Raw genomic sequence first — 14,266 nt, forward strand, 5'->3', positions numbered from 1 at the left:
TATGTCGGCAGTTCCTTGGGGGGTAGGATTACAGAATCCCCAAGTCATCTATTGGTTCCCCATGTGGAACTTAAATTGGGTGCTATCAGCCCTTATGGGTCCACCTTTTGAACCCCAGGCCACATGCGAGATAAAGCTCTTGACTCTTAAAACAGCCTTTCTGGTAGCTATTACATCAGCTCAAAGGATATCGGAGTTAAGGGTCCTATCCTTGGACCCGCAACTTTGCATATTTCATCAGAACAAGGTGTTCCTGAGGCCAGTCCCATTATTTATTCCTAAAAGAAATTCAGTCTTTCACAGATCTTAGGAGATGATCCTTCCCTCATTTTCCCCAATCCGTTCTCCTCTAAGGAACGGGCCTGGCACACTCTAGATGTGAGTAGGGCGCTCAAGTTTTACCTGGGAAGGACCACTAGCTTTAATTCAGAGGTGCTATTCATTTCCTTTGGCGGGGTAATGATGGGCAGGAAAGTTTCCCCCTCATCTATCTCATGGTGGCTTAAGGAGGCCATTATCCAGGCCTATCAGGCTTTGGGCAAACCTCCACCATGAGGGCTCACAGCGCACTCCTTGCCCCCCCCCATCTACCTCGGCAGCTGCTAAAGGAGGCTTCCCAGTCATAGAAATCTGTAGGGCGGCCACGTGGGCATCACTGCATAGCTTTGCCAAACATTACAAAATTGACTCCTGGGCCTCGGCAGATGCCGCATTTGGGAGGAGGGTTTTGTAAGGGGTGGTCCAGGCATGACCTTCCCTCAACTGGAATCCCACCCAGAAGGTTATTATTGCTCTGTTATATCCCAAGCTGCAGAATGCTGTCCCGGAACCGCTGGGGAATAAACAGAAATTCTTACCATGAATTTCTCTTTCCGGGGTTCCTGGAGGGCATTCCCCCACCTCTTCATTCCGGTGCTGAGAGTTGAGTCATGCTGGTTTCCAGTGGCTTCTGCCAGTGCCGTACATGAGGGGGAGGTAGTCAGGGACTCCCAGGGATTTCATGGATTACCTTTTTTCTTCCGTCTGTTGCCCTGGAAGTTTCTACATTTTATCTTCCAGGTTTTTTCCTTTCAGAAGTTAGTTTTCTTAGCATGCTAGTCTCCACAAGTTGCAGTGGGGTCTCATGGAGATGACAGGCCAGTCAGGCCAGGAGCACAGCCCCATCGATGGACCCCTTTGGTGGGTTGAGGGGTTATCCATGCTCTGCCAGTGGGTTTGGGAGTGGTATGGCCCCTCCCCTGGGTGAGATAATCTGAAGAGTGGATCCTGCCTATTGTGCACCAGGGGGAGGCACCTCCCAAACTGCAGAATGCCCTCCAGGAACCCCTGGAAAGAGAAATTCACAGTAAGAATTTCCGTTGATTCTATGGTTCTTTACTTAAAGGGGGATGATTTTCTGCCTTGCAAAGCATTCAGTACAGTTCCCTTTTACTGTGCAGATACGACAGGCCTTTTTTTTAAAAGGGAAGCATTTCCTGTACCAAGGGTGGGGTCCTGTGGTCCTCCTGTTGGACTCTAAGTCCCATTAGCCCTATACAGCATTGCCAATGGACAGGGATGATGGGAGTTGTAGTCCAACAACACATATTTATTGCTCTTTATTTGTTGTTTTCTTTGAAACTATACATATAGACGATGATTTATGCAAATTATATCACTGTCGTGAACTTGGTCCTATACTGGCTATGTTGTCTTTGGAAGTGCTTTACCTGAATAGCTGCTATTTTTAAAAGGGCCTAACTACATTTGCTGAGACAGAGTCCTAGTGGATTATGGATTGCTGCCTCTGTCACCTAAGAAAGAACTGGAGGGAACTAGTTAAGCTCTCAACGAAGTAATCAAGGACAAATTCTACTATTAAATGTTAATCAGTTGTTACCAATCAGAAGTGGATTGTCCCAGCTCTGGTATGTGGCTTGGCCTCAGAGACCTAAAACTGGAGATATATGCCTCTTACACAGGAGGAGTTCTCTCATTGGCTGTTCCCAAGCCCTTCCTGTTCCAGTCATATAAAATATGAATTAGTTCATGTCCCAAGGGGATGGGGTGTACACCTCTTTCCTTGAGTCTAACTGATTTTTTTTTCATTAAAATTGAGTTGGCAGTAGTGGTGTCTGAGCTTCTGGATCATGGACGTTGTCAGCCTACTATACCCTGAAAGCCTTTGTGAGGGTTTACTCTCCATATGACTTCCCCTTGCTAATATTTTGAAAGTAGAAAACTTTTCAAAATACTTGCTCTTCTTTTACGTTTTGAATTTGAAGCAGCTCGATTATTTCCTAATAATAACTGTATTTTGTCTGTTACATTAATGTGGTTATAGATATGAACCTCTGCACTTCATGCACATGCTACTGGCAGTGGCATAGTGGCAAATTCAGAAGTGCAAGTTCCCTTCATGATTGTCATGTCAGGTCCCCCCACAGCTTTCATTCTCTTACTTTGTTTGGAGTATTTTCCCTTAGTGGTGCATTACAACAATCAATGCAGATCTCCATATGTTACTTTCAGCTAAATCTACTATTTTCTGCTCACGTACATGGGCAAATGTACTCGCATGCTATAAAGTAAGGAACTTCTTTTGCTGAGTTTCCCTTCTTGGTTGTCATACTAAGACTCAGTGTAACTGCATTTGGCCAGAGCTTATGGGTTTTAGGAGGGAATTTAGGAGATTCCTGATCCTAATCTCTGGTGTTGGCTGCAACACACACACACTCTTAGGCATATTAATTTGCATTTCACCTTACCATGTATGACCCACACACATATACAGGGTATAGTTGTCTGGGATTTCAGGGGGTCTCAGACCCTTTACTTTTTTAGGAGCAGGGTGTCAGAAGGGTCCCTGTGTCTCCAGCATCCTACAGGCCAATCAGCAAGAAAGGGGTGCGTGTTGGCCACTGAGAAGTTTTCTAACATGCTTCCTTGTCCTTTCCTGCTGATTGAAGCCAATCAGAGTGAAAGGAGGTGAGTCAGCCACTGAGAATACTCTCCTTAGTAGCTAACACACTCCCCTTTCATGCTTATTGGCTCCTAGGGATGTCTGTAGCTGTGGGAGAAGGCATTAACAGGGACCTCATTCTTAACCCACAAGCAAAAAAAAAAAAATAGGAGGGGGTGTGCCTATGACTATTATGAATGGAGCTTGCACTCCTGAATTTACCGCTACACTACTGCACATATATAGAATATCAGTAAAAGCTGAAACACTATCACACACACACATTTTCTCCCTCTCTCCTGAACATATTTTTTCTCTTTCCCTCCTCCTACATTACTAGTCCTGGCTTTGGGCCGGAACAAAACCACACATATTACCTCCCTTCGCTCCTTCCCCCCCTTTTTTTTTTTTTTGCTGCTGGTTGAGAATAACGCCCTTGTTAACATCAAACAAACTGGAGGTCATACAGCAGAGAGAGAGAGAAAGAGAGAAACCCCTTAAGCCTAAATTATCCTCTCTGTTCCCTCCTTTTCCATTTTTCCTTTCTTGCTTGCTGTCCGTTGTTGCCTCCATACTCCTCAGTCCTTCTCCTGCGCACCTTCTCCCACAACAGATGTCCCTAGAAGCCAATCAACATGAAAGGAGAGCTACTGAGAAGAGTCTTCTCAATAGCTAACTCACCTCCTTTCACTCTAATTGGCTCCAATTAGCAGGAACAGACACTAGAGATATAGGGATCCTGCTCCCAAAAAGTAAGTGGTCTATTGCTCCCTGAGATCCTGGACGACTACACCCCTGGCTACTGGTAAATGGATATTTTGGTTTTATATGAGGAATTGAGGCATGCACACACAAATGTCTAGATGGCAGGAAGAGAAATATAAAATTCTTATTTTTTTTTGTTTAATTGGAGAAGCACCTTGCAAGTTAGTGTGGGGAAATTTACTATTAGCCCTGAGTCTCCCACAATTACCACATTTACAACATTTATGTTCCTAAAAGTAGTTCTATAGGTCATTATAGCCGTGTCCCAAGTCACTGCATGTCTTGTTCAACAGCCTTTCTGGCTTCTGAATTTAAAAAAAAAAATGAAAAGTGAGATTCTTTGGAATCTGAATTCTGCATGGAATACCAACTTTTACATCTTTTCTGTACTTCTGTAGAATCACCTCATACACAACCTGATGCATGTTGGCATAGTGCAGGCACAACATAGAAAACATAGATGAAATGAATTTCCCTTCTTTATAATTTTAGGGCTGGATTCAGGCTATATTGGTAGAGCTGAGGGGACTTAAGTCCTGACTAACTTGTCCCACTGATTTCTGTGGGAGCTAAATTTGAAAAAATCTTGATCAAACCTTTAGTATCTAAGGAGTCTTGTGTTAATTTCTGTATATGCAGAAATGTATAATACAGCGTATGTACTTTATGTATATTTTGAGGGGTCTAAGGTCATCTAACTCATCCCTATGTAATTAAGACACAATCATTCCTACCACAGTCTAGGGGACACTGTACAGCTTTCAAAATCAAAAAAACAAAGCAAGGCGGGGCTGAGTCCACAAGAAGTGATGAATTTAGTGAAGCATGCCAAAATAACTCAAGCAAGTGAGTTATGGCAAGTGGTATTTCTCATCAAGCAAATAGGTGCCCTAGGCAAATAGGTACACCCAGCGTGGTGTAGTGGTCAGAGTGCTGGATTAGGCCCTGGGAGACCAGGGTTCAAATCCCCACTGCACCATGAAGCTTGCTGGGTGACCTTGGGCCAGTCACAGCTTCTCAGCCTAACCTACCCCACAGGGATTAAAACGGAGAGGGAGGAGAACTATATGTGCCCCTTTGAGCTCCTTGGAGGAAAGGTGGGATATAAATGAATAGTAAATAGATTTTGATTTCTTATCCCCATCCCCTTCTGTTTCATATATTCCTTTTAGAAAAACAGTTGACTGCTAGCAACTGCTTAGGAATATTAGCCATGGCTGAAGCAATGCAATGCAGTGAGCTTTACAACATGGCAAAGGCCTACGCCCTGCAGATTTTTCCAGAGGTGGCAAATCAAGAGGAGATTCTTAATATCTCAAAAGATGACTTCATTTCCTATATGTCCAATGACAGCCTGAACACAAAAACGGAAGAACTGGTTTATGAGACGGTGATAAAGTGGATTAAAAAAGACGCTGCAATCAGAACTCAGGTAAGTAGTTATGTGTGTATGGGGGGGGGGGAAGGACATTCCTCTTAAGCATTTGCTCTTTCTTCCACTTCCATATATAGCGTGTTAGAGCAGAATGCTATTACATTCCATTTTAAGCCCAATCTTGTTCCCTGAACGCAAAAGCAAAACTGTGTAGGGGGGTAGCCAAGAGAAAATCCAGTCTCTGCAAAAACTTTCTTTAATTTTATCATCTGATCCCCATGTCTGACTAGAATGTAAAAGTTTACATTTGCTGTATCTCACTAAAAATAGCTTGGTCCAAGATAGCTCTTGAAGGATTAGTATTGTGTGATAATGTGCCTTCAAAAAAAAAAAAGCAGGATGCAGCTTTAAAAAAGAAGTGATGTGCATTCAGGAATAGAAAGAAGCAAGATTCATCAGTAAAGCTCTAGACATTGAATGCTAATAAAGTGGCTGCCTTACAAACTCAGTATACTGAGCGGAGCTTCACTTTACCTATCATGGCTGTGCAGATGCCAGTAAATATTTATTGGGACTACCGTCTCAAGACTGTTACTCTGCTAGGCAGTTGACCTTAATGGAGATAAGGATTCAGATAAGGATTATAAATACTGACTGGTTTTGTGAACCGCAATAGTAAAATGTCCTTAGGCTAAAAGAATTGCAGCAGTAGAACGTAAATTGCCAGTTGTCTTATAGCTGATTAAGATTTGTAACAAACTAACTTCACACATTATTGATCCAAGACATGAGAATTAACTCAGGGATCAAGCAGCCTCCACGTCTGAACTGCTAAACTCCACATTTGCTGTTACTGTCCGTTCACCTCCTGAACAAAGTGGTGAAGTGATGTTCTTATGGTGTTTGACACTTTATAGGAAGGAATACACATGCCTGTATAGCATGTTCCATGCACTCTCAAAACATCATCAGTTTTGTACATCTTGCTGTTGTTAAGGGTTAATTCCTCTGACGCACTAAAGCACTTCCTTGAGGGGCATCCTTGAGAGTTACCTACTGTTTTGATTAAGCACCGCCATCTTACAATGGATGTCTATATCCGCCATCTTAGTAATATAAGCTGTTCATGTACTATGGCCGGAAACATGACTCAGGGAATACACTGATGGAACCAGTTCAATGTAACACACTGTAATATTACCATATATGGAGTTCCTACTGTAAGCTTCCTGTAAGTTGTTTACTAAGGGGTATAAATATCGGGGGAACAAGACAGTCTGGATCGACCGCACTCGCTCTGAATTGCTGGTGTGAGTGCTGCTTATTTTCTAATAAATTATTTTTTAAGTTTTTATCCTGAACTGCTGTTAGCTTCTTGTTTTGAGCCAGAGCGAGAAATGAACATTATTTTCCCACAACACTGTGTTATAGCATCTGGCTCCCCAAAAAGTGCTTTTCATAATAGTCCATGGTAAAAACATATTTTTAATGAAATGCTAACAGTTGTAAGAGCTATTTCCCAAGTATAAGTTATTGTTAAGTTTCTCTTTGTAATTACAATGCTCTGCTATTCTTATTTCATTTTACAATTTGTGTGCCATCCAGTTAGACACAATTTATGAATTTCAGAATTAGCTGCAAATTTAATATTCACAAGAAATCTACATAGAGCTTAAAAGCATGCATGTGATATCCAGAATTTTAGTGAGGATTGTGGGAAACTCTGGTGGAAAGGTGGGTGGGTGAGTGGTTGATTGATTGATTGATTGATTGGATTATGGTTAGGAGAGGGGTAAAGAAATTTTAGTGGGAAATTGATATTGTCAGAAAATGTATTCCTGTTTTTTCATTGTTCTGGGATCACAGATGTAACTGGTGGCAATGAAACCCATAAATTTACAGAATACAAAATGGGGGGAGGTCCTTTTGTGTCCACCCAGAATTGGGGAATGCAGAATAACTTTCTGCACTCTTGATAATGGAAAACCTGAAATACAGTAATACCTCAGTTAATAAAGTACATTACTTCTGGACATTACTTCTTTAACAGAAATTTTGATACCAGAGGTAGGAATAACATGGAAAGAATAGGGATAGGTTCCTACACCACAAAAAAGAAGAGCAGTTCAACGTATTTCAGGAAACTTTTTATTTAAAACTAACAATACGCATGTCTGAAATGAAACAACCAGGTCAGGTAAGCCTTGCATACAGACCACTTGAAGGCTTCTTGCAAAATGCATCCAGGGATTCCTGCCTTGTGTTTTTTTCTTTTGTCATGTAGATCTTGCTATAGCAATCTAAAGCTTTGAACATAGTTCTCCTCTCCATACACTTGAGCAGGCAGGCAAGGGGCAGGCTCCACAACCACCCTGTGGTTGATCTGTCTCTCTCTTTCTGACATCTTCCCCTACACTCAAGCAGAAGTGTCTGCATGAAACAGTGCTTCCAGGGCACTCAAAGCACTGTTTACTATGGAGGCACCTGCACCATCTGGCAAGTAGCAGCATTGCAGACACGCATGAGAGAGCTGCTTGCAGCAGTCACAGTCCAATATACAAGGAGCCACATTCTGATACATTGGAGTGTGCACACACACCCCTACATCCCCTGCACCAAGAAAGACTTCGTTAAAAGGAGCTGCTTTCCTGGAGGATTTGTTAACTGAGATATTACTGTAGAATTATTGTTGATGTATAAAAGTATTGAGAGTTAACTGTTCTTCTAAGGCAAGTGCTAGTGTGGGGGGAGGGGTCCATGGGGGAAAAGGTTTGGAAGTACTGCTCTAGCACATCAAATGCTCACTTCTTCACATCTTGCAGTGAGTCATAACTCACAGTGAGACTTGTAATCTCAGGTTACATATCCCATTAGTCAGGAGTATACAGGAATGTAGGCATTATCAGCAATACTCAGAAACAAGTGTTATAAAACCTTCTAACCTTGTATTTACCATTTCAGACCCACCTGGCAATGGCCAAGAGGCTTTACCTGACGATAAGACAGAAAGACGCTGCCTTAATTGCATTATATCTCCCATTAGACTAGAGCACCTAATAAGCAACTACAAGATGACTCAGCCAATTGTTTGGCTCCTTTTTTATTCTTTCTTCTGTTCTGCCTGTAGATTCACAAGCACGGATTTTAGTATTGATGCTCGTTCTGTTGCCAAAACAGACTTGACCAAAACCAGCCAACCAGAAACAGCCCTTGTCAACTCTTGGGTGTCTTAATAGATGTTTTTCTTCTGGGCTCTGTTCTTGCATAGTATTGACATGCTCATAATCCTATGTTACCTTAACAGTATGGAAGCCAGCCACTATAGCATTCATTCCAGGATCATTGGAGACCCAAGGACCATGTGGCAGGAGCCTGGCAATACAGCTACTCACCTCCTCACTTGGGAGCTGAGGCAATGCTGGCTCGGGAACTCATCATTTCTTAGCCTCTTCCTACATCTCCTGGGACTCCTGAAGGATCTTAGAAACATAGGAAGCTGCCTTATATCAGGACAGATTGTTAGTCCATTTAACTCATTACTGTTTATAGTGGCCTGGTTTGCATGTCACCAAGACCGACGCCAGGTATTATTGGGCCCTTGGGCACCAGCCTGCCCCAGGCCCATGGTGTCATAGCCCAACTTTCCCATATAGGCAGCACAGGGCCAATAAGCCCCCCTCCCCGTGGGTCCCACCTACCTCTCCCATCCCTGTGAATGATGTGTGCATGCATGCATGCCGTCAAACAAGATGATGGGGAGGGGGTCAGCCCCCTTTGGGAAGCCTCCACCACCATCTTGGTTGATGACAGGCATGCCCACAGTGTGCATGTCGTTCACAGGGACGAAAAACGTAGGTGGGACATGCGTACAGGTTATTGAAGCCTGCACTGACTGAATTAGGAAGGTGTGTGGGAGCTTCCTCTCTGTGATCCGCGGCAGGGTCAGGAAAGGACACTGCTGCAAATTACGGAATGGGAGCACTACCCTCCCACTCTCAGGAGGGGCCCTTGACCAGGGCCCAACCTGGCCACCCTTTGGCACCAACCCGGTGTGTCACACTAAGCCAAATAATGGCTTAGTGCCGACGCAAAATCGTGCAGGCTCCAGGAGAAGAGACTGTGCTGCTTTGCTCCTCCCCTGTAATCCTGCTACTGTGTGTGCTAAGGCATGGCTTGGCATGTCATAGAAACCCAGAGTCATGATTCAGTTGTCTCCAGACTAACCACAAGCTGTAACCAAAGTTTGTCCCGTGGTTTACAGCTTGAGGTTTATTCAGGAGAACTAAACCACAAATCCAGGTTTGGACAACATGCTAAGCAAGGGGTCACCAACCTTTGGGGCCAGTGGAATTTTTGGAATTTTGAGAAAGTATCACAGGCACCAGTCAGAATATGGCTGGCGTGGGGGTGTGACACAACATAAAATGACTGTTGTGGGTGCAAGGTGTTACACAAAGTGGCTGCCACATCTAAAAGAGCAGAAAAAGAGATGGGACCACAACAAAATGGTGCAGGCATGCCAACCCCTGCTCAATGCAGGAATCCAAATTAGAGTATGCCTGACAGGTGACTGTCCAGCTGCCTCTTGAATGCCTCCAGTGTTGGAGAGCCCATCTTCTCCCTAGGTAATTGGTTCCATTGTCATACCGCTCTAACAGTTAGGAAGGTTTTCCTGATGTCCAGTCAAAATCTGGCCTCCTGTAACTTGAGTCCATTATTCACGTCCTGCACTCTAGGATGATTGAGAAGAGATCCTCGCCCTCCTCTATGTGACAATTTTTCAAATACTTGAAGAGTGCTATCATATCTTCCCTCCGTCTTCTCTTCTCAAGGCTAAACATGTCCAGTTCTTTGTGTCTCACCTCAAAGGATTTGTTTCCACTCCCCAGATCATCTTTATTGTTCTCTTCTGAACCTGTTCCAGTTTGTCTACATCCTTTTTAAAATGTGGAGCCCAGACCTGCACACAGTATTCAAGATGAGGCCTAACCAATGCTGAATAGAGGGGGACTAGTACTTCATGTGATTTGGAAACTATACTTCCATTAATGCAGCCTAAAATAGCATTTGCCTTTTTTGCAGCCACATCACACAGTTGGCTCATATTCAGCTTGTGATCAACAATTCCAAGATCCTTCTCACATGTAGTATGCCCCATCTTACAACTGTGCATTTGTTTTTTTCTCGTAGGTGTAGAACTTTGCAGTTATCCCTGTTAAATTTCATTCTGTTGTTTTCAGCCCAATGCTCCAGCCTATGAAGATCCCTTTGAATGTTGTTTCTCTTTTCCAAGGTATTAGCTGTCCCTCCAAATTTTGTATCATCTGCAAATCTGATAAGCATTTCTGCACCTCCTCATCCAAGTCATTAATAAAAATGTTGAAGAGCACTGGACCCAGGACCAAGCCCTGTGGTACCCCGCTTGTTACCTTCCTGAGCCAAATCATGGCTTAGTGCAGCAGCAGAATGACTAGGGAGGAGCAAAGTGGCCACAATCTCTCTGGGAGCCTAAACCAGGCCACCGGCTGGTGGCAGTTCTCCAGGTTTTCAGACGAGAAACTTTCCCCATCCTACTTGGAGATGCCAGGGAGTAAACCTGGACCCTTTTCATGCAAAACAAATGCTCTGCCACGAAGCCAGGCCTTTCCCCTGTCACAGCAGCACTGGGTATTTTATTTCATTGACTGTTTGATTGCAGTTATTTATATTTGATCTTTCAAGACACAAATCCTTCCAAAGCAGCTTAATAATAATATTAAATTACTTTTTTTTAAAGCTACAATAAGCAGTATTAACATACTAAAAAGCCATCAGGATCCTTTCCACAGGGCAGTTGATGGTAGAAAGCCCAGGTCGTGGGTGGGTTGGGCAGCCCATCTGGAGCAAGCTCTGAGGTGGTCTTTGTCTGCCTCCCTCTCTCTCTCCTGGAATAACGATGAAATCAGTTTGAGTCCATGGGACATTCACTTAGAATCTTGACACACATCTTGCTCTTTTTTTGCAACTCACATGCCACTGATGTGACATTGGAAGAGGCCCTAACTGAATTTGATTGCATTAATTTGCACATGTGACAGTTTGTCAGTGTACTGGCAAAGAATGGAAGCATCCTATCAGAAAGACGCGCCCGTTTTGTCATGCTCAGTAACACTAAGAATTCGTATAGGACAAATCTTTTTTTGCATAGGAAGGAGTCCATTGAGACTGAGAGCATCCCACTTCCTGCTGGGGTAATTTCACATATTTAAGTGTCAAGAGGTGTCTTTCATTTTTTCCCTTTGTCGTTTGTCACTGTACCTTCCCCACTCTTCTTGTCATGCTGCCCTGACTGTTTTTCAACATTGCTTTTCTTCCTCCTCCTCGTCTTCCTGAAGTACTTTTTGAGTTTACAGTGGCATCTTCATTTGTTTTGCCCATGTGTTTTGTTTCGTGCATTGCTTTTTACTTTTACATATTTTTTTAGGAGCTTTTAATTTTTGTATATGTTTATGGAGGAAAGAGTGTTTGCAGTTAAGTTACTGTTAAAATACGAGTAGCTGGTTGCTTTCATGTGCTTCAGATAAATCAGCTTTCAAGGGTGACTGCTCCCCACCCCCACCCTGCTCACCTCTCAGTATCATGCTGGTTTATAATAGGCTTCCTAGTCACACAGATGCTTATTTTCTAAACATAGAAGCTGTTCCTTTTCAGAATGCTTCCATGAAATCCCAACCTTTAAAATTTCATAATGGCATCTTTTGGTTCTGGAAGTCGGGAAGAGATTACTCTGCGGGTGTGTGTAAAGTCAAGCTCAACATCCTTGAACATGTGTGCTAAAAATATATCTGTGACAAAGAAAAAGCAGAAGTCCTCAATTCCTACTTTGGCTCAGTCTTCTCCCAAAAAAGGGTCTGTGACCCTCCCAGGAAACATGAAGTAGAAGGGTCAGGATTGCAGCTTGAGACTGATAGGCAAATGGTCACGGAATACCTAATCACTTTGAACAAGTTCAGATCAGCAGGGCCTGATAAACTGCATCCTAGAGTATTGAAGGAACTGGCTGAAGAACTCTCAGAACTGCGTCTATTATCTTTGCGAAATCATGGAGGACTGGTTAAGTGCCAGATGACTGGAGGAGAGCTAATGTTGTCCCTATCTTCAAAAAGGGCAAGGAGGAGGAACCGGGGAACTACAGACCAGTCAGCCTAACATCAATCCCTGGAAAAACTCTGGAGCAGATTATAAAGCAGTCACTCTGTAAGCACCTTGAAAACAATGCAGTGATTACTAGGAGTCAATGTGAATTTATGAAGAACAAATCCTGCAAAACTACTCTTATCTCATTTTTTCATCGGGTAACCTCCCTTGTAGACTGTGGGAATGCTGTGGACATAATATATCTCGACTTCAGCAAAGCTTTTGACAAAGTGCCCCATGATATTCTGATTAGCGAGCTAGCTAAATGTCGGCTGGATGGAACAACTATCAGGTGGATCCACAGTTGGCTCCAGAATCGTACTCAAAGAGTGCTTCTCAGACTGGGTGGAAGTAACAAGTGGGGTACCACAGGGCTCAGTCCTAGGCCCAGTACTCTTCAACATTTTTATTCACGACTTGGATGAGGAGGTACAGAGCATGCTTATCAGATTTGCAGATGATACAAAATTGGGGGGGCATACCTAATACCGTAGAAGACAGAAACAAAATTCAAAGGGACCTTGATAGGCTGGAGCATTGGGCTGCAAACAACAGAATGAAATTCAACAGGGATAAATGCAAAGTTCTACACCTATGAGAAAAAAACAAATGCACAGTTGTAAGATGGGGCATACTACATGTGAGAAGGATCTTGGAATTGTTGTTGATCACAAGCTGAATATGAGCCAACAGTGTGATGTGGCTGCAAAAAAAGGCAAATGCTATATTAGGCTGCATTAACAGAAGTATAGTTTCCAAATCGTGTGGAGTAATGGTTCCCCTCTATTCAGCACTAGTTAGGCCTCATCTTGAATACTGCATCCAGTTCTGGTCTCCGCACTTCAAGAAGGAAGCAGACAGACTGGAACAGGTCCAGAGGTGGGCAACAAAGATGATCAGGGGACTGGAAACCAAGCACTATGAGGAGAGACTGAAAGATCTAGGCATGTTTAGCCTTGAGAAGAGAAGACTGAGGGGAGATATGATCACTCTTCAAGTACATGAAAGGTTGTCATATAGAGGAGGGCCGGGATCTCTTCTCAATCGTCCCAGAGTGCAGGACATGGAATAATGGGCTCAAGTTGCAGGAAGCCAGATTTCGACTTGACATCAGGAAAAACATCCTAACTGTTAGAGCCATACGACAATGGAATCAATTACGTAGAGAGGTAGTGGGCTCTCTGACACTGGAGGCATTCAAGAGGCAGCTGGACAGCCATCTGTCGGGATTGTTTTGATTTGGATTCCTGCATTGAGCAGGGGGTTGGACTTGATGGCCTTATAGGCCCCTTCCAACTCTACTATTCTATGATTCTATGATAAGTAGGAATGTGCATGAATGAAATGCTTAAATGGCAGAGACAAGATCTGTATGGCAGCCACAGTCAGCTCCATATTGGCTTGTTCTGACCCATGTGGGTCAAGGCAGATGTAGCCAGTGTGATACCCTCCAGATGACCATTGGCCATGCTGGCTGGGGCTGATGAAAATTGGAATCCAGCAACATCTGGAGGGCACCATGTTGGCTACCTGCTTCCTTACGGTGTCTTGAGAATTCTGTTTACATGAGTTGTGTTGGACTGTTCTAAGAGAGACCTAATCTATTACATGGCACAGCAGCTGAGTATTGCTTGGAAGAGAGATTGCTGCTTCTCTTCAAAGGACATCAATCTGCTTGCTGAGGAATAAATAAGAACTCAATATTTATAAAGCTAATGCTTTCTAAATAACTATATCCCAATGCTGTATATCAACTGCCCAGTAGTAACATTTCTGGAGTTATTGGAGAACCTCTATTTATTTTTAAAAATAAGACAAAACTCTAGAGGAAGCAGTCAGCCTTGGTGCTTTGTTCCTTGATAGTTAGGCATTGTCATGTGGCAGCAAAAAACAGACTTTTGGCTGGACACATCTCTTTTGATTATTTGGCAAACAATGGGAAGCCTGTAGTTAACTGGAACTTCTAGAAAGACAGTGTTTGCTGTTTTTCTGTTGTTCACCATTCTGAA

At 43.2% G+C, this 14,266-nt stretch overlaps 1 protein-coding gene across 9 annotated transcripts in view; it reads left to right on the forward strand.

Annotated features, from left to right (window-relative positions):
- The window catches only part of KLHL29 (kelch like family member 29), a 616,221-nt gene that overhangs the window by 512,056 nt on the left and 89,899 nt on the right, over window positions 1-14,266 (forward strand). For all 9 annotated transcript variants that reach the window (XM_061622707.1, XM_061622698.1, XM_061622704.1 and 6 more), the window contains one exon: window positions 4,879-5,138. In XM_061622707.1, coding sequence (XP_061478691.1) covers window positions 4,879-5,138 — 260 coding nt within the window. The remainder of the gene's footprint in view (window positions 1-4,878; window positions 5,139-14,266) is intronic.

The sequence above is a fragment of the Rhineura floridana genome, chromosome 4 (assembly GCF_030035675.1).
Source record: "Rhineura floridana isolate rRhiFlo1 chromosome 4, rRhiFlo1.hap2, whole genome shotgun sequence".
Lineage (NCBI taxonomy): Eukaryota > Metazoa > Chordata > Lepidosauria > Squamata > Rhineuridae > Rhineura > Rhineura floridana.